Source organism: Terrapene carolina, unplaced genomic scaffold (genome assembly GCF_002925995.2).
Source record: "Terrapene carolina triunguis isolate 2854851 unplaced genomic scaffold, T_m_triunguis-2.0 Scaffold408, whole genome shotgun sequence".
Classification (NCBI taxonomy): domain Eukaryota; kingdom Metazoa; phylum Chordata; order Testudines; family Emydidae; genus Terrapene; species Terrapene triunguis.
Genome location: NW_020664759.1, coordinates 163,765 through 185,120, shown reverse-complemented (window position 1 = coordinate 185,120; position 21,356 = coordinate 163,765). Strand labels below are relative to the sequence as shown.

Genomic DNA, 21,356 nt, shown 5'->3' with positions numbered 1-21,356 from the left:
TACATGGTGCACAGATGCACGCGCACACGTTCCTGTGTGTGCACACGCTGGTGCAGGGCACACGCGCAGGCTCGGGCTGGTGGCCATTCCGTGTCAATCCGAAGGTTTCAGGGCCGTGTTCACACATCTCCCTGGGGCTCGTGGGCAGCTCGCGGGGGGGGGGCAGCACCCTGTGCCGCAGCCCTTTGGGTCTGACCCGCTGGGCGTGTGCCCCAGGGAGTGAATCACCCCGGCACACGGGGGTCACGTTTGTCGTGTCTCCACCCGCGGTTGTGCACCCCCAGAGCCGGTGTCACCGTGTGGCCCTGGGTGCTGGGTGGCTCCGGCGAGGCGCCCTGGAGCTCACTGGGCCAGTCCCGGGGTGGCAGAGGTGGCAGCAATCACACTGGCAGGATGGGGCCCACAGCGGGGTGTGCAGGAGGCGGGGGCACCCTGGGGCCGCAGCAGATGCTGCCGGGCTGTGTCTGGAAGCCCCCAAGAGGCCTGCGGGGCTGTGGGAAGCCAGGGAGGACCCAGCCCCTCTGGGCTGCACACGGAGGGGGTCCGGTGGTGCCTGCACTGCCAGTAACTCCCCTGCAATGAACATCACAGAATTTCCTGAGCCCACCGCAGCCTCTCCATGTGGGGGGCACGTGGGCAGGGCAGTGTCTTCCTCGGTGCAGCCCCCAGGGACAGCTCCCATCTCCGGGCGCCAAGGAACCCCAACAGCGGGCAAAGAGCTGGGAAACCAGCAACTGCAGATCGCGACAGCCCGGGGACAGGTGCAGCGCTGGCAGGACATATCCCCCCAAAACATCCAAGAATGAAAATAAGTGGAAAGATTTTCCCCATTCAGCTCACTTCCACCCCACTGATCGTGCGCTCCACCAGCCCCATGCCCCCAGCCCCTATCCCGTCTGCCAACAGGGGCTGAGTGCCCCAGAGGGAAGGGAAGGAACAGACCAGGGCAATTTTGAGTATCCTCCCGTCATCCAGTCCCAGCTTCTGGCAGCCAGAGGCCTAGGGCCACCCGGAGCAGGGGGCTGCATCCCGGACATCCTGGCTAATAGCCAGTGAGGCACCTGGCCTGCAGGGACTTTCGGGGGGTTTTGAACCCGGTTACATTGGAGTTCCACAGGCTGGCGGGCGTTGGGGGAGGAAACACTCCCTTGTGTGTCTGAAACCCGCTGCCTGTTCCGTTGCTGGGGCGAGCCCTGGCCTTGTTAGGAGAAGGGGGAAATATCCCATCCCTAGTCACTGTCTCTGCACCACTCATGCTTTGACAGAGCCTCGCATCGCCCCTGGCGTCTGTGCACAGCCCTGCTGCCTTCCCTTGCCACTGGCGGGGGGCCCCCCAGCTTGGGGGGCTGTGATGGCCGTGAAGCACACCAAGCTCCATCCAGGACTCCTGGGCTCTCTGTTGGCGGGGGGGGGGGCAGGTCCTGCCCGGCAGAGCTGTCTCTCAGCAGGGCTTGCCCGCTACAGAGGGGGCAGTGGAGATGAGTGGGGTGGGGCAGCTCAAGTATGTGCCCATTGCACTGGGGGCCCCGCAGGGTGGGAGGGAGCTAGGAAGAACCCCCCCCCATGGACGGGGGCCAGAGCCTCTCTCGCTCTCCAGCATCTGTCACAGAAAATCCTCAGCCCAGCAGCCCACGTAGCTCGGGCTGACGGGGCCCACGACTCGCTGCTGCTCCTGCTGCAGAGAAAGGGGCAGGAAACCCCACAAGGGGCAATTCTGGAATATCCTGCCCCGAGGGGCCTTTCCCACAGCCACTGAGGCAGGGTGAATGTACGTGACGGGCTATCCAGTGGCAGTGAGTTCCGCAGGGCAAGTACATACTGCGCGTTGCTCAGAAGCAGGCTCATTGCTGGTTTTTCTGGGTGCCCGGGTCAGTTCCCCAGCCCCCATGGAAAGGGCTGGGAGCCCCCACTGCTCCCGTGACCCTAGAGGTCTAGGGGAAGCAGCGCTCAGGACACAGGCGTTTCACCGCTCCCATTGGTGAGGTGTGTGCCAACGTCCTGCCCCAGCTACACCCACAGGCCTGGGCTCTCCGTGCCCCGAGCAGCAGCAGGACAGCCCTCTGCGCCCAGTACTGCCCCCGTGCCCAGCTCCCCGGGCATCGGTGCCAGGCCCTGCCCCAGACGAGCCCTGCGGAGGCAGCGGGGGAGTCACGCACTAGCTCGGCTCTGGCTCTCTCTCCTTGCTCCCGGCTGCAGTGTGGGGCCGGCTGGACGGGGCAGCCGGAGCAGGGACCCTGGAGGGGAACAAGCCACGGGCCCAGCTTGGCTTCCCACCCACCCCTGCACATGGCAGCAGCGGCAATGCCGGCTTTCCGCCCACCCTGCCTGGTGCCCGAGAAACCGCAGCGGCTGACAGCCCCCAGGCCGCACGAACCTGCTGCCACGTGCTGGGGGTCAGGCCTGCTCCAGAAAACCCCAGCCGGCAGGCTCCAGCCCCACGGCACAGACAATGCCCAGGTGCTGCCTTTCCCTGTTTATTGAGTTATCTGCACCGGCCCAGAGCCCAAGGGGCCAGGCCGTGGCTGCGCGGACACCGTCCCCGAAGACCTCTGCCCATCCGGACACCGCCCCCCGCGGCGGGTCTCAGAAGCCCATGCGGGGCCGTTTGCGGCGGGGCTGCGAGGCTGTGGAGCGCTGGCTCTGGGAGGAGGGGCCCCAGTGCTGGCTGCCCAGGCTGGAGGCCTGGCTCGCAGGCAGCTCGGCCGGCGGCTCGGGGCAGGGCTGGGTGCAGATGGCCAGGTAGTCGCGCAGGGTTTTCCTGCGCTCCTTGGGGATGCCCCGCGAGCTCAGGGTCTGGGACGAGAGCAGCTGGGAGGAGTCCTGTGTGTCCTGGCTGCCCCAGGCCTCCTGGGCGCTGCGCTGGGAGCTGCTGGCCAGCGGGGAGGCCGGCCAGAACTGCCCAGGGGCTGGGGGCAGGTCTCCCCGTCCCGCCCTCGGTGGGGAAAGGTCCTGGCGGCACACAGGGGCCGGGGGTTGCTGCTCCTCGCGGGCCTGGCCGGGGGGCTCGCTGGGGGGCTGGCTGCAGGCGGAGAAGTCACTGAGGTCGGACTGGTAGGTGATGGAGGAGGTGAAGCTGCCCGACAGGCTGCGGCGGCTCCGCGCTTGCTTCAGGCGCCGTCTCCGGTCCCTCAGCGCGTGCAGCTTGTGGGCTCTGGTCACACCCAGCTTCTCCTCCCACCACTCGCCCCAGCCGCCCGCCCACGACGCCGTCAGCCGCTTGCTCAGGTCGTCGGGCCAGGCCCCGGGCTCCACGGGGTGGGGCATGGCCGGGGGGGTGGGGGGCGGCCCCAGGGCCCAGGGCGCCAGGCAGCCCCGCTCCCGCATGGTGCGGCGCAGCAGCTGGCGGGCCTGGCGGTAGAGGCCATCCCCAGCCGGCTGGCTCAGCTCTCCGTGGGTGAAGAGGCGCTGATGGCTGATGGTGGGGGGGGCCTGGGGCTGGCTCTGCTCCGGCAGTCGGCTCCAGTCCCTGATGAGAGCTTTCAGCCAGCAGCGGTAGCGGGCAGCGGCTGCCGGGCTGGGGGCGGTGGGGCCCACGCTGGGCCTGGCTTCCTCTGGGGCTGCTGCCTGCCCGGCCTCGGCGGTGCCCTCGGAGACAGTCCCTGGCAGGCGGACGCTCTCCTCGCTGCCCGAGCCCAGGGAGGCGCCCCACGCGGGCGAGGGCTGGCTGGCCGCAGCAGGAGCTGGCAGGGACGGGGGCGAGGTGGGGGCTGCCGATGACTCGCTCTCCGCCGGCGGCTCGTGCAGCAGGGTTTGGTAGAACAGGTCCCCGGCGTCAGAGAGCTGGAAAACCAGCAAGGGCTCCAGCGGCCCCTGCCCGGCGGGGGCGGCCGTCACGCCTGGGGGGAAACGGAGGTGAGGGGGCTGAGTGCAGCAGCTGGGGACAGAGCCCCCCAGGCCCCACACAGAGCTAGGGGAGACCCTCCCAGGCCCACGCAGCCCCACACAGAGCTAGGGGAGACCCTCCCAGGCCCACCCAGCCCCACACAGAGAGCTGGGGAGACTCCCACTGGGCCCACACACATAACCCCACCCTAGAGAGCGGAGGGAGATCCCTGTCCCACCCCTCCCAGCTGTCCGGAGCCCCCCCGTCAGAGGCACAGGAAGGTCAGAGCAATGGCCCCTCCCTTCGGCTGCACCCCAGCGATGGGGGCCTGGGACTGCTGGGACATGGGGGGTTCCACGCCAGGCCACCCCCACCCTACCCCCAGCCACCTACCAGCTGCAGGCGCGGTCAGCCTCTGGTGCAGCAGGTCCTGCCAGGGGGTCACCTGCGGGGGGAGGTGCTGCAGGCCCTGGGAGATGGGATGGAGCCGCCGGGGGGGCCCTGCGAGCTGGCAGGCCGAATGGCTGCCACCTGGGCGAGAGGGGAGCGTGAAAAGCCGTGCGGGAGCTCTGCCCCCCGCAGATCCCTCCACACAGCCCCCACAACAGCTTGGACCCCAGCCCCCCCACAGCTCTGCCCTCCCAGCCCCCCCACAGCTCGGACCCCCCAGCCCCCTCGCACTGCCCCCCCAGCTCTGAACCCACAGACCCAGCCCAGCGCCAACCCGGGGGGGGCTCCCCCCCCCCCCCCCCCCCAGATCCCTCCGCACAGCCCCCACAACAGCTTGAACCCCCCGCCCCCTCACCCCTCTGCCCTCCCCGCCCCCCCCCCCCCCGCCCCCCCCCCCCCCCCAGCTCGGACCCCCCAGCTCTGAACCCACAGTCCCAGCTCCCCCCCGTCGCACTGCCCCATTCATGGCTGTCACTCAGCCCCTCCTTGACAGACCCCCATGTGGCTGGGGGAGGGGCAGCATGGCTCTGGGGACCCCCATGCTGACATGAGCACACGCTCCAGAGAGCCCTCTACACCAGAGGTCCCCAAACTTTTCAGGGTCGCACCCTCCCCCCTGCTGGAGCCAGGAATGGGGCTGGGTTCCCGGGGTGGGGGGCTGCAGACAGGGGTAAGGGGGCCAAGGCTGGGGTTTCAGCTGGGGGTGGGGCTGGGTGGTGTTCCTTCCCTTTCCCCCTCTGCCCCCCCCCCCGCGGGGGCTGGCCTGGGCTTGCTGGGCCCCCCTGAGCGTTCCTCTGTGCCCCCTGGGGGGGCACGCCCCAGTTTGGTGACTCTGCCCTATACCATCCCCCAGCATGACCCCTCCCTGCAGGAAACAGCCCCCCCCAGCCAGGGACTGCAGCAGGAGCAGCTCCCAGCCCCCTCCTCACATCACATATACGGCAGCAGCTGCCCCTGGGCCCCTCCCCCCCACCCCCATGCCCCCCGCCCCCACTCACCCGAGTACTGCAGCAGCAGCAGCTCCTGCGTGCGGTGGGCGCCCAGCAGCACCTTGTGGCTCGTCTCCTGGGACCGGCCCGGGGTGAGATGGGCGAAGACGGGCGGGGCCTCCAACATGTGCTCCCAGCGCAGCACCGGCACCAGGGGGAAGCGCTCGTCCAGCACGTACACCGAGAACTGGGGGAGGGCATGGGAGGAGGGGGTCAGTGAGACCGCCCCAGGGGCCCCCCGGCCGCCCCCCCCCCCCCCCCTGTACCGGGGGGGGGGGGGCAGTGCCCGCTTCCCCCCAGACACTCCCCGAGCTGGAACAGGCACGGCCCAGCCCCTGCCCCATCAAGCTCACGGCCACACAGCAGCTTTTCACCATCATCCTGGCCAAGCTGCCCAGCCAGGCAGGCCCCTGGAGCCGCCCTTGGTAACCGAGTTGGCACCGCAGGGAGCTGCCGGGCCCAGCAGCTGGGCACCAAGCTGCAGGTGAGGCCGGACTCTGCAGGATGGGCCCGGCTGCCCCGCCTCCCCCCCCCAGCGCTGAGGGGCTGGAGCGTCGCCCGCCCAGCTGCCCGGACACTCACCTGCGTGGCGACGAGGTGCTGGCAGGGGTGGGCCCTGCCCAGGTACATGGGTAGCATCACTCGCTCTCCTCTCTGGCACTCGGCTTCTCCTCCCACCTTGAACAGATCAAACTGGCGACTGGCGGGAGCCTGGAGCGGAAGAGACCAGGGCGCGTGAGCACCAAGGGAGGGAGGCCCCCTGCCCCCCCTGAGCCCCGGTCCCCTCCCCCCACTCCCTGCACCCGGGCAGCCTCACCCGCACGTCGAGGCACTGCAGGCCAGTGCGGTCGGCGCAGCTCAGCACCCGCGGGTGGGCGGTGAACTCGCTCCAGCGCCATGGGGACGCCTCTCGGAAGAACGCCGTCTCGGGGTCCTGACGCAGTCGCTGCAGCCTGGGGACACAGGAATTACCACTGGGCCGGCACGGGGGTGAGGGGCTGGGATGCACAGGACGCAGGGGTCACTGCCTGGGCCGGCGTGGGGGGAAGGACCCTGGTGTGACGTTATGAGTGTGATACAGTATCTCATTGAAAGGTGACAGGGCCAGAAAGAGTTAATTAACTCACAGACTGAACTGACCCCTGGCCCAACTTTAGAGACTGGTTAGGAAGATCTGTAAATGAATAGAGCTTTGAAATGCAAGTCTGTATTGTTAGAGGTAGAAGGGGAGCTGTTTGCTCAGGGCTTGTGATGTCAGCAAACAAGTCTTGTCTATTGCTATAACTTTAATTCAAAGATCAAAAAAGGAATATTAACATTTAGGAAGACACTTGAGGGAAATAGTATTATTGTCTCTATGTCTCTTTGAAGGTTGTGGTAACCTGTATCTGAACTGTTTAATGGATAAATTACCCTGTGCTAATTGCCAGGGTGTTTGGGAGAAGGAGAGTTAGGCCTATTGTTTTCTCAGGCAGAAAGGCTGCAGGAAATGTATAAGAACCCTGGGACACGATCCTGCTTCATCTCAGATCTGCTTTGGGTTTCAAGAGGGGGAAACCTTAAGCCACAAGGATTGAGATCCCCAGTCACTGACTGGAGCCACCCTGAATATGGACATTGGACTATAACCTATGGACTATTTCTAAAAGGACTTTTGGCAACTACAAGCTCATCTCTGCTATGTATCTGAACCTCAAGAATTGAATTCAAGTCTGTATGTATATTGATCTTTTAACCAACACTCTCTATCTCTTTTCCTTTTTAATAAATGTTAGGTTAGTTAACAAGAATTGACTATAGGGTGTATTTTGGGTAAGATCTAAGTTATAATTGAACCAGAGTATGTGGCTGATCCTTTGGGGTTGGAAGAACCTTTTCTTTTATATGATGAGATAAGATTTTCAGTAATCATCATCATATCTGACAGGTGTGTCTGGACGGAGGCCTGAGGCTGGGCACTTTAAGGGAACTGCGTTGTTTGAACTTGTGAGTAACCAGTGAGGTACTACAGAGGCTGTTTTGGGCTGGTTGGTAAATCTAAATATTGGAATTTCCACCAGCGTTTGGGGTTTGTCTGCCCCGTTTTGATTGCAGTTCACCCTAATTGAGTGACCTCAGCTGGCTCCCACGGGCAGCACCATCACACCTGGGCAGAGCGATCAGCACCTCGCGGGGGGACAATGCAGGACATGGTGCGCCCTGCTTGGCCGGTCCCTGCCTGTTTGCAGGGGGAGGGGGATATACAGCTCCCAGCACCAGGCTTCATAGTGGTTAGGAAGAGCCACAGCCACCCGGGAGCACCCACCCTCACCCATGCACGCTCTCAGGCTCCCAGGTGCCTGCGCTACCCCCCCTTCCCAGGGCCCCAGCCCTTGGCCCCCCTTACCCAGTCTCGACGTTCCAGAGGTACACGGCCCCACTGAGGGTGCAGACGGACAGCTCCCCGGGGAGGTGGGGGCTGCGGGGAAGGGCAGAGCGTCAGCACAGGGCGGACCCCCCCTCGGGCACAGGACGGACGGGCCAAGCAAACGCGGTTTAAAGGCCTCCACTGGCAAAGGGCTCATTGCTGTGTCAGACCAGACAAACTCACTCCACCTCCCACGCTGCGCCCGTGGTGCGAGGGCCGGACTGGCAGCACAGCACATCCATGGTACCACGGCCGTGAGTCGTGCGCACTGGTGGTCCCTGAGCCCAGCCTGGACCAGAGAGGAGCCGCAGGGGAAAGCCCCAGGAAGGGAGCTCCGGGGGGACATGACTGGGGGAACCGAGCACCAGCCTCGGGCGCGGAGTGGCTGACCTGGCGTGGCCGAGGAAGGAAGACAGGCCCCTTTCTTTCCCTGCACCGCAGAAGCAAACGGACAGCGCCTTCTGCATTCCCGGGGCCAGCTCCCGCCCAGGGCAGGAGGAGGCGAGGTGCCCCCCAGTCTGGGGCCCGCGATTCCTCCAGCCGGGCCAGCCCAGGAACGTACCTGACGGTGAGGCAGGAGGCAGGCGCGTCGGTGCGAATGACCTGGAGCGGGACAGGGGCGGCGCCGGCCCGAAGCCGCCAGGCACCACAGTGATGATCCGAGCGAACGCCGACGAGGGCTGCACGTGGGGAGGAGATGCCGCGGTAAGCCCTGGGGGCAACGGCTGCCGACCGGGGCCAGGCCCACAGGGGACGGGTGCCCCAGGCCCAGCGCCTCGGCCACCCCCAGCAGGAGGCTGTTCCCTGCCCCATGCACCCAGGGGCTCAGCCCTCCTCCAGGGAGCAGGCGGCCGCTCTCCAGGGCCACACGCAGCCGGTGGCAGAGCCAGGAGCTGAGCCTGGCACCTCCCCAGGGCCTCACTCACCTTCCCCGGCCACCTGCGCGGCGGCCACCTGGCGGATCCGGCCACTGAGCTCGAACTGCGCGGGGCGGCCGTGGGCGCGGGGCTGCAGGGCACCGCCCACCTGCTCCAGAGCCACCTCCTGGAAACCTGGAACCCTGTCAAGGGCCACGCACCGCCTGCAGGGGCCACGGCTGGCCCCACGCCAGAGGGTCAGCCCCAGCCCGGGGACAACAGCCAGCCCCCGGCCCGGCCCCCAGCCCCCGGCCCGGCCCCCAGCCCAGCCAACCTCCCAGCCCAGCCCCCAGCCCGGGGACAACGCTCAGCCCCCGGCCCGGCCAACCTCCCAGTCCAGCCCCCAGCCCGGCCAACCTCCCAGCATGGGGACAACACTCAGTCCCCAGCCCAGCTCGGGGACAAGTCAGCCCCCCCAGCCTAGCGAGCCCCCCAGTCAAGCCCCCCGCCTCCCCAGAGGCCCCAGCAATGGAGCTGCGCCGTGCCCATCCCATCACCAGTGACAGATCAGCTGGGTCCTGGCATCAAACCCCCCATCCCCAGGGGTGCAACAGGGACTTGATGCCCCCAGCAATGAGCTCTGCCTCCCCCAGCCGCCCCCCAGGCTGGGGCCACACTCAGCAGCCCCCTGCACCAGCCCCGCCAGCCCAGCCTGTCTGCAGAAGGATACAGAGGAGGTTCATGGCCTCCCCTCCTGGGTGGACCAGGCAGCCTCTGGGGGCAGGAGCCAGGTCCTCAGTGGGGAGCCAGGCCAGCGCCCCCCCAGTCGAGGCGTCGTCGAACAGCAGCTTCGCCCACTGCAGCGCCAGCTCCTCGTGGATGCACTCGGCCAGTGGGCCCAGGGGCACCTCGAACAGCCAGTCCCGGGACAGGCAGGAGAACCAGCGCAGCCGCGGGCTGGGCCGGGCCTGGGGGCAGTGACTGCAGGGACAGCCGGGCATCAGGGACTGCTCAGCCCTGCCCCCAGCCAGCCCCCAGCCAGCCAGGGCGCTGCCCAGGACAGACGTGCAGGGAGAGGCCCCCAAACAGCTCCTCCCCAGTCCCCTGACTGCTGGGCCCAGCCCGCAGCCCCCCCGCCCAGACTGTGTAACAGACAAACCGTCCCCACTGGGGCTGGGCAGCAGAGGCAGGGGAAGCCTAGGCCCGGGAACAGCCCCCGGCCTCTCCCCAGCTACTCCCGCAGGGCAGACTTTCTGTGGGGTCTCCCAGCCGCCCTGGGGCCCGGGGAGCAGCACTCAGACCTGCGCCGGCCGGGGGAGCTGGCACGCAGGGTCTGTGCTGTCCATGCCCGACACACGGTGCCTGGGGGCTGAGCCCTGCGCTGCGCCCGGCTCTGCACCCCTTGCCCACCGGCTGTGCCCACGGCACCCTGAGCGGAGGGGAGAGTGCAGCGCCTGGGGCTCCAGGGCCCCTGCTCAGGCCGGGCACCACTCACCGCCTGCCCTCCCTCCGGCCAAGCTCCTGCACCAGGGTCTTCACGGAGATGGCGTTTTCCCGCGCCTTGCTCTGCAGGGAGGGAGGGGACAGGCCGAGGTCAGGGCACACGTGCTGGGGGAGGGGTACCAGGTCACGGGGGTGGGGGGTAGGGCACACGCGCTGGGGCAGGGGTACCAGGGCACTGGGGGGGGCACACGCGCTGAGGGAAAAGGAATGAGAGCACGGGATGGGTGGAGGGCAAACAAGGTGAGGGAGGGGAACAAGGGTGCTGGGGCAAGCCGAGGGCACACGAGGTGGGGGCAGGGAAGGCGGGCCTGCTGGGGTGGGCGGAGGGCACACATGCCAGCAGGAGCCCTGCCCGCCATGCTGCCCCACTGTCTCCTCGGCGCCCCCGGCTCATCTTTGAGTGAGAGCCCTGGGAGGAGTGGGGGGGCAGTGCCTTTGTTCTGCGTCCGCGCAGCACCCAGTGCGGTGGGGCCCCTGGGTGTGGTGAGGCCCCTGGGTGTGGTGGGGGCGGGGGCTATTCCCACAGCTGGGGTCAGGGGCTGGGAGTCGCGATGGCTCCCCACGGAGCAGACACAGCGCAGTGGGTGCTGCCCCATCCCAGCTCTGGGTCAGGCACAGTGGGGAGCAGAGGAGTCGGGAGGGCCGTGCACTGGCGAGGGACGCTCACCCGCAGCCGCGCCTCCCCCAGGTAGAAGTTCTCTTGAAGAAGCCGCCCCATGGCACCGAAGGCCTCCTCGGGGTGATCCAGGAAGAAGTGAGCCAGCTGCCGGGGAGAGAGGCAGGGTCAGTGCGACAGGCCTGGCCTGGGGGGACCACGTTCCGTGCCCGGCTAGCTCCCCGCGGGACCTTGGCCCCGTCCCTGGGCTCTGCCCCCGGCGCTGCAGCATGTGGGTATGGAGCTGGGCAGAGCACGGCTGACCTGACCCGGGGGCTGGGAGCTGGAGCCAGACAAGTTCAGCCCGGCGATGGGGCATCAGCATCCAATGGCGAGAGATTAACCACAGAGCAAATGGCTGGGGCCGGGGGATTCTCCATCTGCACATCCAGATGGGCTGGTCTCCTAGCAGCTCCCTGGCGCTCAGCCGGGGATTCCTGGGGGGCAGGGCTCAGACTAGCTGGCCCCAGTGACCCCTCAGCCTTGGCATCTATGACAGCCTTGCCCTGCCCTGCCGCACCAGCGGGGGCGCTACGGGAACAGCCGGGAGGCTTGGACACCGGAGTAGGACACTGTCAATGGGGACGGGGAACCTCCCAACCCAGCCCCATTAGGGACGTGCTGTACAGAGACGACAGGGCCCAGCATGCAATGGGGCCAGTCTGTGGAGCAGGGCATGCTGGACCCACTTGATACTTGTCTGAACTCTGCGCCTGCCAGGGGGCTGCTCCCCGTGGGCACGGAGGGGTAAAGCGGCTCCCAGGCAGAGCAGGGGCCGTCTGGGCGTCTCACTGGAGGGTCAGACAGGGGAGCGCCAGGGGCCGGGACCATCACACCTGAAACCAACCACCCAGAAGAGGGCGGTTTTCCCCAGAGTCCGGGCAGGAGAGCAAAGGGGGAAGGTGCCAGGGCCTGTGGAGAGACACATGGCTCTCACCCGGGACAGACGGACGGGGATCCTACAGCAGTTGGCGGGGTGGGGCCCTGACAGGGGCCAGACTGAGCTGTCTTCACCTTTGCCTCCCTGGGCTGCCCTACAGGCCCCCGGGGCCAGGCTCCAGACAAACCCTGCTCCGGCTGGAAGGGCTGGGCACCAGCTGGGGGCGTCGGTCCCTGCGGCGGGGACACGTCTCGCCCGGACCCTGGCTCAGGGGGACTCATGAGCTGGAGCCCAGGGGTCAGTCTCGGGGCCGCGTGGCCGACCCTGCAGGAAGAGTGGCCCCCGTGAGGGCCTGGCCCACAGAAGGGATCCTCCTATAGCCTGTTTACAAGCTGGAGCTCAGCACAGGCCCTGCGGAGCCATCACCGACCGAGGCAGCTCCCTGGAGCGCCCGGCTGGGCAGAGCTGGGGGCTGGGCCCTGCCATGGATTCCTCGGGGTGCAGCCCGCTGGGGTGTGGTGGGGAAGGGCCCGAGGAGCCAGCACGTCTCACTGAGATCGGCCGGCACCTCTCGCTCTGCCCCATGCCCCTGGGGAGCTCCCGGATGCCCTCTCTGTGGTGAGAGGTGCCTTGGATCACCCCCCCTGCAGCTGCTCCCCGCCTGAGCCCTGTGCCCCTGGAGCCAACCCGTCAGGCAGGGCCTGTCAGGAGCTGCTGGGCGGGTCCACGGGGACCCCGCCTGCCAAGGAGCGGGACGGCAGGGAGACCCCCGTGCCACCACCGCCGCCTGCAGGATTACCTGCCCTGTGAAGTCCAGCGCAGCCCCCCCAGTCTTGCCGACCTGGTGCTTCCTTTGAATGTGCCCCACGTAGAGGATGTCGTGGGGTGTCAGCGTGGGGACACGGCAGCCTGCGTGAGAGAAGGGCAGGGCGAGGTGGTTACCGCAGCCCTGGGCAGTGGGGGGAGGGCCAGGCATACGCCCCCCATGGGGTGGGCTGGGGCACTGCTGGGAAGCCCCCTGCCCTCCCAGTGCTACCCCGCCCCCAGGGGCTTACGGGGAGGAAGAGATCAGGGGCCCCAGGGCAAACTCATGACACAGGCCCCATCCCACCCCACACAGACACTAATTAACAAATGGGTCCCGTGGTGCCGGGCTCGGGGCCAGCCGGGCCCCTCCCTGGTAGGGCCCCCAGCCCCCCTCCGCTCGGGGCCTGGCCGAGTGCGCTCTCACTCGCGTTGGGGGGCAGGAACGGCACCGCACACGCCTCCGCAGGGGCCCAGCTCTCGCCCTTCTTGCTGTGAAGCGGAATAAACCTCTCCTGGGGCTGAGGGGCACAACGCAGAGAGGTTAATACAGCCCCCCCCGGCCCACATGACACACCCCGAGCTCCCGCCACACAGCCCGGCCAAGGCCACTTCACCCCGACCCACAGCTGGGATCCCCCCGCAGCCCTGCCGGTGCCCCTCACTCCCGACCCGCAGCCCCCGCTCACCGGGCCCTGCCCCCCCAGCTCTGCCGGTGCCCCTCACTCCCGACCCGCAGCCCCCGCTCACCCAGCCCTGCCCCCCCCAGCCCTGCCGGTGCCCCTCACTCCCGCCCCCCCCCGCCCCGGGCTGCTCCAGACGCAGCTCGGCCGGGCCGGGCCGGGCTGGGGGGGCGGGGTCCCCCCCCGAGCCCCCCCCTGCCGCGCGCACCTGGCTCGGGCCGGGCCCCTGCACGTGCCCGTAGCCCCCCCAGCCCGCGAGTGGGGCGGGGCCGGGGCCGGGGGGGTCGCGGGGGGGCCCGGCGCTGCAGAAGGCGGGAAATAGGGACCCCGGGAACTCCATGCGCCGGACCGGCGGGGGGCGGGGACTCGGGGGGGCCGCAGAGCCCCGCCCCCCGGCTCCACCAATCAGCGCCCGGCGGGGACCATAGAGCGGAGGGGGCGGCTAGAGCGGCGCCGCCGGGGCCGGCAGGGACCAGCCATCGCGCCCCCTGGCGGCCGGAGGGGAGACCCCCGCCCCCTGCCCGGGGCACGAGCTGGGCGTGGCCTCGGGCGCAGGCCCCGCCCCCGAGGAGCCAGGCGGCCCCGCCCCCGGGTCACAGGCAGGGCGGGGGAGTCAGGGGGCCCCGGGGCGCGAGCCGGGCGTGGCTCTGTCGGGGAGCCCGCCCGCCCGGTGCCCCCCATCCCTGCCCCACCCGCCCCGGCGGCAGGAGCAGCCTGGCCCCGGGGGACGAAGCCGGGGGGTTCTTGTTGTTTTCCCTGGTTTGCAGGCAGTGGGGTGCGACTCAGTTTCCCTGGGTGTTACTGGTTTAACGAGGTGATGGGAGAGGGAGTTGTTGTTACCGAGGGTCAGCGACCGGCCTGGAGGATGGGCACCCCAGCGACTGGGGACCGGGACGCCCAGCTCAGGAGTCGCAGCCGGTTCCGGCCAGTGGGAGGACAATGGGCTGCGGGGAGAGGACCCCAGTGACCTGACCAGCCGGTTCCAGCCAGAGGGGCCAGAGGACAGGAGAGGGGAGAAAAGGCCCAGGCCACCCTGTTTACCTGGGACAGAGACAAAGGACAGAGGCGGGACTTGGGGACCAGTGATATCAGATGCCCAGCTGGAGGTGGGGGGGTGTCTCTGGGCTGGGAGGGGAGAGCAGCCGGAGCTGGACAGACCTGGATGTGCTGTGCTGGGCTGGGGGAGGCCAGGCCTGAGGCCCGGAGAGTTTCCTGTGCTGGGTTCAGACACTCAATAACCTCTCCTGTGTTACGCTGGCTGAGAGTCGCTCCGGGCTAGAGAACGGGGGGGTGTGCATTATTCCCTCAGGGTGGAGGCCCCGGGAGCCCAGAGCGAGGGGACTCCCTGAGGGGGCCCACGGCAGAGACAAGTGTGCTAAGGCTCAGAGAGGTGTGGCTCCAGGAGGCGGAGGCGCCTAACCCGCGAGAGCGAGCGGACCCCCGGGAAAAGGGCTGTCACACTGAAGGGGGTCCCCCCGAGGGACCATATGGAGCCAGGAGAGAGTACGAGTGCTGGGGGTCCATGACCCCCTGCCACCTCACTGCCTCCGGCTGCCAGCCAGCCACTCCCCCAGGTATCCCCTGGCCGGCTGGCAGAGAGGGACTGGGAGCCGTCGCCCCCATCTCATGCCTCAGCCCAGGCGCCCCCTGTGCCAGGGACCCCTGCACCCCCTCGCCCCGCAGCCCCCAGCTGCCCCATGGGAGGAACCCTGGCCTTCAGCGGGACGGCCAGAGACACCTGCGTGGAGGTGGGGGTGTGACGGTGCTGCCTGTGGGAGCCAGCTGAGGTCATTCAATAAGGGTGAACTGCAAACAGAACGGGGCAGACAAACCCCAAACGCTGGTGGTTATTCCAATACTTAGATTTACCAACCAGCCCAAAACAGCCTCTGTATTACCTCACTGGTTACTCAGAAGTCCAAACCACGCAGTTCCCTTAAAGTGCCCAGCCTCAGGCCTCCGTCCAGACGCACCTGTCAGATATGATAATGATTACTGAAAATCTTCTCATCATATAAAAGAAAAGGATCTTCCAACCCCAAAGGACCAAGCCCCAGACCCAGGTCAAATGATAACTTAGATCTTACCCAAAATACACGCTATAGCCAATTCTTGTTAACTAAACTAAAATTTATTAAAAAAGAAAAGAGAGAGCGTGTTGGTTAAAAGATCAATATACAGACAGACTTGAATTCAATTCTTGAGGTTCAGATACATAGCAGAGATGAGCTTGTAGTTGCCAAAAGTCCTTTTAGAAATAGTCCAGAGGTTATAGTCCAATGTCCATATTCAGGGTGATTCCAGTCAATGACTGGGGATCTCAATCCTCGTGGCTTAAGGTTTCCCCCTCTTGAAACCCAAAGCAGATCTGAGATGAAGTAGGATCGTGTCCCAAGGTTCTTATACATTTCCAGCAGCCTTTTGGCCTGAGAAAACAATAGGTCTAACTCTCCTTCTCCCAAACATCCTGGCAATTAGCACAGGGTAATTTATCCATTACACAGTTCAGATACAGGTTACCACAACCTTCAAAGAGACATAGAGACAATAATACTATTTCCCTCAAGTGTCTTCCTAAATGTTAATATTCCTTTTTTGATCTTTGAATCAAAGTTATAGCAATAGACAAGACTTGTTTGCTGACATCACAAGACCTGAGGAAACATCTACCCTTGAGATCTCTAACAATGCAGACTTGCATTTCAAAGCTCTATTCATTTACAGATCTTCCTAACCAGTCCTTAAGGTTCACCCATGGGTCAGGTCAGTCTGTGAGTTAATTAACTCTTTCTGGCCCTGTCACCTTCCAATGAAATATTATATTACACTCAGAACGTCACAGGGGGGCAGACCCCTTGGTCCCTGGCCCAGCAGATCCTGCGCTCGGTGGCCTGTCAGTGGTACAGCTCGGGCTGCCCCCTCCCACTCCCCGTGGGGCCCTCGGCTCCAGCATTGGCAGTGTTGCCAGGAGTCCGGTTTTTGACTGGAACGCCCAGTGGAAAAGGGACCCTGGCAGCTCCGGTTGGTACCGCTAACCAGGCCGGTAAAAGTCCGGTCTGCAGCGCTGCAGGGACCCGGGGCTCAGGCTGGCTCCCTGCCTGCCCTAGCTCCACGCCGGTCCCTGAAGCGGCTGCCAGGTCCTTGCGGCCCCTAGGCGCATGGGCGGCCAGGGAGGCTCCACGTGCTGCCCCCACCCTTAGTGCCAGCTCCACAGCTGCCATTGGCTGGGAACCGTGACCAATGGGAGCTGCAGGGGCGGTGCCTGCAGGCACCAGGGCAGCATGCGGCGCCTCCCTGGCCACACATGCACCACCGCTTGGTGCTGCAGGGACCTGGTGGCCGCATCCTGGGAGCCACGGTCAGGGCCGGCTCCAGGCACCAACACAGCAAGCAGGTGCCTGGGGCGGCCAAGGGGAAGGGGCAGCACGTCCGGCTCTTCGGCGGCGATTCGGCGGCGGGTCCCTCAGTCCCTCACTGAGCTGGGATGAGGTGTAATGGGGAGTGGTCACGTTCTGGGGTGCAGCCCAGACCAGTGAGGGGCTGTGGCACCTCTTACCCTGTGACCCCGAGCGCCTCTCACTGCTGTGCCACTGTGGCTCTGCCTGGGATGCCCACAGCCTACACCAGGCGTCACTCTGCCAACCGGACAGCCCTGGTCCTAGGCTTTGGATCCCAGAGCCTGCTGCAATACCAGATTCCCACTGGCTTCCACCAGCCGGGGTTAACAACTGAGGTGACTCCACGCTCTTGCCAGCCCGAGTTTTCCCCAAAACGTGTCTTCTAAAATGTCCAGCCCTCTCCTGGAACAATCAGAGGGATATTAAGGTTCATTGGCCCTGTAAGGAGTCAATATTCAACAGTTTATTACTGTCAGGGTTCCCTCCCCACTTTGAACTCTGGCGTACAGATGTGGGGACCCGCATGAAAGACCCCCTAGGCTTATTTCTACCAGCTTAGGTTAAAAACTTCCCCAAGGCACAAATCCTTCCTTGTCCTTGGATGAGTACTGCTGCCACCACCAAGTGAGTTAGACAAAAATTCAGGAAAAGGGTCACTTGGAGTTCCTGTTTCCCCAAAATATTCCCCCAAGCCCCTTCACCTCCTTTCCTGGGGAGGCTTGAGAATAATATACCAACCAATTGCCTTTAATGTAAATACAAACCAGACCCTTTATCCTTAGGACACTAAAATCAATCAGGTTTTTAAAAGAAGAACTTTATTATAAAGAAAAAGTAAAATATCACTCCTGAAAAATCAGGATGGAAGGTAACTTTACAGGGTAATAAAAAGATGTAAAACACAGAGGATTCCCCTCTAGGCTCAGCTTCAAAGTTACAAAAAACAGGAATAAACCTCCCTCTTAGCATAGGAAAAATTCACAAGCTAAAACAAAAGATAATCTAACGCATTTCCTTGCCCTTACTTACAATTTCTGTAATTTTAGATGGATCATTTCAAGCATGTTTTCAGGAGATGTTTTACCTGCCTGGTCTCTCTCTCCATCCAGAGAGGGAACAAATGAAGAGAGCACAAACAAAACCTCTCCCCCTCCCCAGATTTGAAAGTGTTGCAGAGTGTGGGGGACTCAGGGCCCTGTACCCCTCTTCCTGCGATTCACCGTGACTCTCAGCCAGCCAGTAAAGCGGAAGGTTTATTGGCTAACAGGAACACGATCTACAGCAGAGCTTGTAGATACAACCAGGACCCCTCAATCAAGTCCTTTTGGGGAGTGCAGGGAGCTTAGACCCCAGCTTGGGGTTCCCTGCGTTGCACCTCCCAGCCCCAAACTGAAAACTCCCAAACCCCTCCAGCAGCTCTCTCCCTGCTCCCCTCTGCTCCTCCTCTCCTTTGTTCCGTCTCCTGGGCAGAAGGTGTCACCTCTCCCACCCCCCTTCCTGGCTCAGGTTACAGCTCAGGTAGCTCAATGTAACTCCCAGGCTACATTCCCAGGTCAAATCCGCCCTGCTCCCTCACAGAAAGTATCTTCTTTCCTTATTGGTCCTTTTGGTCAGGTGCCAACCAGGTTATTTGAGCTTCTTATCCCCTTAGAGGTAAAGATTCAGTACAGCTACCCAGGAGGGATTTTATGGTATCCTTATCTGTATGTATATGACAATTACTTTAACTGGAACTACCGAACAGTTCAGTTCAAACACAGCACTGGGCTGGTTTGGATTCAAAACAAAACAGAAGAAGACAGGATCTGAAGTGAATTCAAGTATAAGAGCTAAAGTTAGAGATGGTTACCAGCAAATAAAAGTGAAAACATGCATCTGACAGTCTGAAACGTAACCTAGCAAGTTTTGGCTCCAGGCTTTGTTTAAGCTGGTTCCCCCCCGTCTTCCAGCAAGATGGTGATGGACCCGCTCCTCACTCCGGATCTCTCCCAGGAAACCAAAGGTGCTGGGGCCTTTGTCTTCTTAGGTGAAAGAGAGAGAACTGGGGGTTCTCTGCCTCCTGCTTTTATCATTCAGTGAACCTGTGAAGTGGATTCTTCTGCAGGTTGCCCTCAAAGTAAAGTTCATTCAAGCTGTGAGGAAGGCAACATGGAGTCTGGTGGGGAAGGGAACTCTGTACTATTTCTTCCCTTACTTGAGTTTGCTGAAATGCGAATTGTTCCGTTCCCAGCCGTCTCCTACCCCTGCTGTCTGGAAAACCCTGTTCACTACATATGTAAATGGAGGTAAACACACATTCCTTCGTCGAGGATAGGCCAGTTTGACAACCTTTGCCTTGGCAGGGCGGCCTGGTTTGAACATGTGCTAATAACATCGTACAGGGGGAATTCATATACTGGTGCTACAGACATTTCTCCATGATATTATTGACCAGCAGGTTATTAGTTTTCAAATGCTACCCCCAAGGTATATGTCATACGCAGATGTTCACAGTGGTGTGCAGGGTGTGAATACAAGGGTGTTTTGGGTCACAGGACTGAAATAGGATGCTAAACTGCATGATAGTGTTCAGCCACCAGGTGGTGCTGTGTATATAATGCCTTATTTAAATGATGCTCAGCCATACCTGGCGGCGCATGAAAGGATCTCATGACGAACACAGCTGGTCTGTAAGCAAGCCCTGTCGCCAGCCGGTATCTGGGACAGAGGAACATGGCAGGTGTCAGGAGTAAACTAAGAACAGAAACAAAGGTTGCAGGATCTCATCAACATGCCACTTTTCAGTGCTCCAGAACTTCAGCTTTGACAAACCTTCCCAATGGACAGACTGGATGCAATATATTGCAAGATTCTGAACTGCAAACAAACTCCACCAAAACACTGAAGATATACAGGTATCTTTTAAAATTTATGCTATGGGGAAGCCTGCAAAGGACGTCTTTAAATCCTTTGACTTTACTGAAGACAGTTACAAAGATGACTATGAAAAGGTTCTGGCTGTGTTTGATTCATACTTTATACTGCAGAGAAATGTGGTCTATGAAAGAGCACGTTTTCACCACAGGCTTCAAGGATCAGGGGGAAATGTTGACAGTTTTATAAGAGCTCTGCGTGCATCGGCTGAAAACTGATTTGGGAAAAGCAAAACATGACAATATCAGAGACAGGCTGGTTACTGGGTTAACAGATAAAAACCGTTCACAGCAGCGACAGCTGAACAGAGATTTAACCCTACACACAATATAGCAAAGCAGTCTGAACTAGTCCAACAACAGAACGAAAGGTAGGAGCGACTTGAAAAAACGGAAACTAGCTTAAAAGCTATAAAAAGCACTTCAGTGTTAAAAGTTATTATAAACCCCCCGAGGCAAGGAGAGAGAACTCCCTGGCTAAGAGCAACAAATTCCAGCCTACGTGCACAAGGGGTGGAAAACATCACATCCCAAGAGATGATGCATGTCCAGCCACAGGCACACGGTGTAATAAATGCCTGGAAAATGGACATTCTGCAGCTGTTTGCTGCACCAAAGCCGTCAGGGAGCTGGCTGGTATTACTGGCAATCAAGAGCTGTTGTTTCTGGGATCTATCACTTGTGATGACACCGAGCCTGCCTGGAGAGTGAACCTGAATATTCCTGGCAAGACTATTGACTTTAAAAGTGACTCAGGAGCTGATCCACTCCTTGCTCCTCTGAGTTACAGATCAACACCAACAGCACAACTCCTGATAGGAAGACAACGCAGAACTACTGTTCCAGCTTTTTTCGGGGGGGGGGGGGGGGGGGTGTCTCAGAAGTGACAAGACATGCAGAGAGCAGCCAAATCGGCTAACAAGGCTAGAAGGACTTACGAACACGTTTACAACACACATCACTCAGTTACAGAGCTGCCGGGTCTAGCACCTAGTGGCTGTGTCCATGTCAAACTGGATGGAGAAAATGGATGGGCAACTCCAGCTGCCGTAAAGACAGAGAATTCAGTGCCCAGCTCATGTGAGACCAAGGCCCAAGTGCAGAGTCCAACAGGAACCGTCGACAGCTGCAGTTTGTTCCGCAGAAAGAACAATCAGCAGAGCAGATTCAACAGATGGCGGATGCAGAACAAGACGACTCAAGGATTCCAAACCGGCCACAGCCACTCACTGTAACTACTGGACAGCCTGCCGAGCGAGCCACCACGTGTTCGAGTCGTGGAATCAGAGAACCAGGACGATTCAGAGACGCTTCACAGACTGATCCGTCCTGAACTTCACAGACAGCGCCATCCTGTAACTACGGTGAATGAGAGGAACGTAGACCTGGAAGGGGGAGATGTGAGGGGATGCTAAACTGCGTTGTACTGTCCAGCCAGTAAGTGGCGGTGTGTATCACACCTTATTGCAGCTTCCCTCAGCGATCCCTGGCAGAGCAAAGGACCTGATGCTGAACACAGCCGGTGTAGAAGCAAGCGCTGTAGCTGGCCCGTGTCAGGTACAGAAGAACATGTCAGGGAGGGAGGGTGGCTGCGCTCACAGCCCCAGGAAAGGCTGCTGAGTGTCGCTTCGCTGAGGTGGGTTGCTCTGGGCTCCAGTGCCTTGTGCGGTGACTCCAGAGGGAACGGGGCAGGGAGGGTGCCGGGATGGACAGCTCACCTGGGTCCCCTGTATGGTGTCAGCTCAGAATAGGTGACCTCTGCAGAGAGACCTGAATGAGTTAGAAAAGGGTCCTGGGACCCCTCACCCAACGCTGGGGTGAGGGCACCAGGGCTGCTTATACAGGGACCCGCCTGGCACAGAGATGCGCCTGCCTCTGGGGTGGGGGCACCAGGGAGGCTTACACAAGGACTCCTCACCCACTGCGGAGATGCAGCCCCTCTGGGGTGGGACACCAGGGGCTGTTTATACAGGGACCCCTCGCCCAGTGCGGAGA

At 62.6% G+C, this 21,356-nt stretch overlaps 1 protein-coding gene across 1 annotated transcript; it reads right to left on the bottom strand.

Moving 5' to 3' along the window:
- Positions 1-2,465: 2,465 nt before the first annotated feature.
- On the bottom strand, positions 2,466-13,392 carry TAF1C (TATA-box binding protein associated factor, RNA polymerase I subunit C). Its single transcript, XM_026658212.2, has 14 exons — positions 13,260-13,392; positions 12,796-12,889; positions 12,364-12,473; positions 10,697-10,792; positions 10,022-10,092; positions 9,257-9,507; positions 8,596-8,721; positions 8,232-8,349; positions 7,649-7,720; positions 6,080-6,215; positions 5,845-5,973; positions 5,272-5,449; positions 4,217-4,354; positions 2,466-3,836 (listed from the first exon to the last, which is right to left on the bottom strand). The coding sequence occupies exons 1-14, from the start codon at positions 13,389-13,391 to the stop codon at positions 2,584-2,586; spliced, it is 2,904 nt and encodes a 967-aa protein (XP_026513997.1). The 5' UTR covers position 13,392; the 3' UTR covers positions 2,466-2,583.
- Between the last annotated feature and the right edge of the window lie 7,964 nt (positions 13,393-21,356).

What these genes read in the sequence shown, in the direction of transcription:
- TAF1C (XM_026658212.2), bottom strand. Translation starts at nt 13,391, where the DNA reads ATGGAGTTCCCGGGGTCCCTATTTCCCGCCTTCTGCAGCGCCGGGCCC. An exon ending in GTTCCTGCCCCCCAACGCGA is followed by an intron (nt 12,474 to 12,795) that starts GTGAGAGCGCAC and finishes TCTCTCACGCAG; the next exon opens with GCTGCCGTGTCCCCACGCTG. An exon ending in GCCTCCTGCCTCACCGTCAG is followed by an intron (nt 7,721 to 8,231) that starts GTACGTTCCTGG and finishes CCTTCCCCGCAG; the next exon opens with CCCCCACCTCCCCGGGGAGC.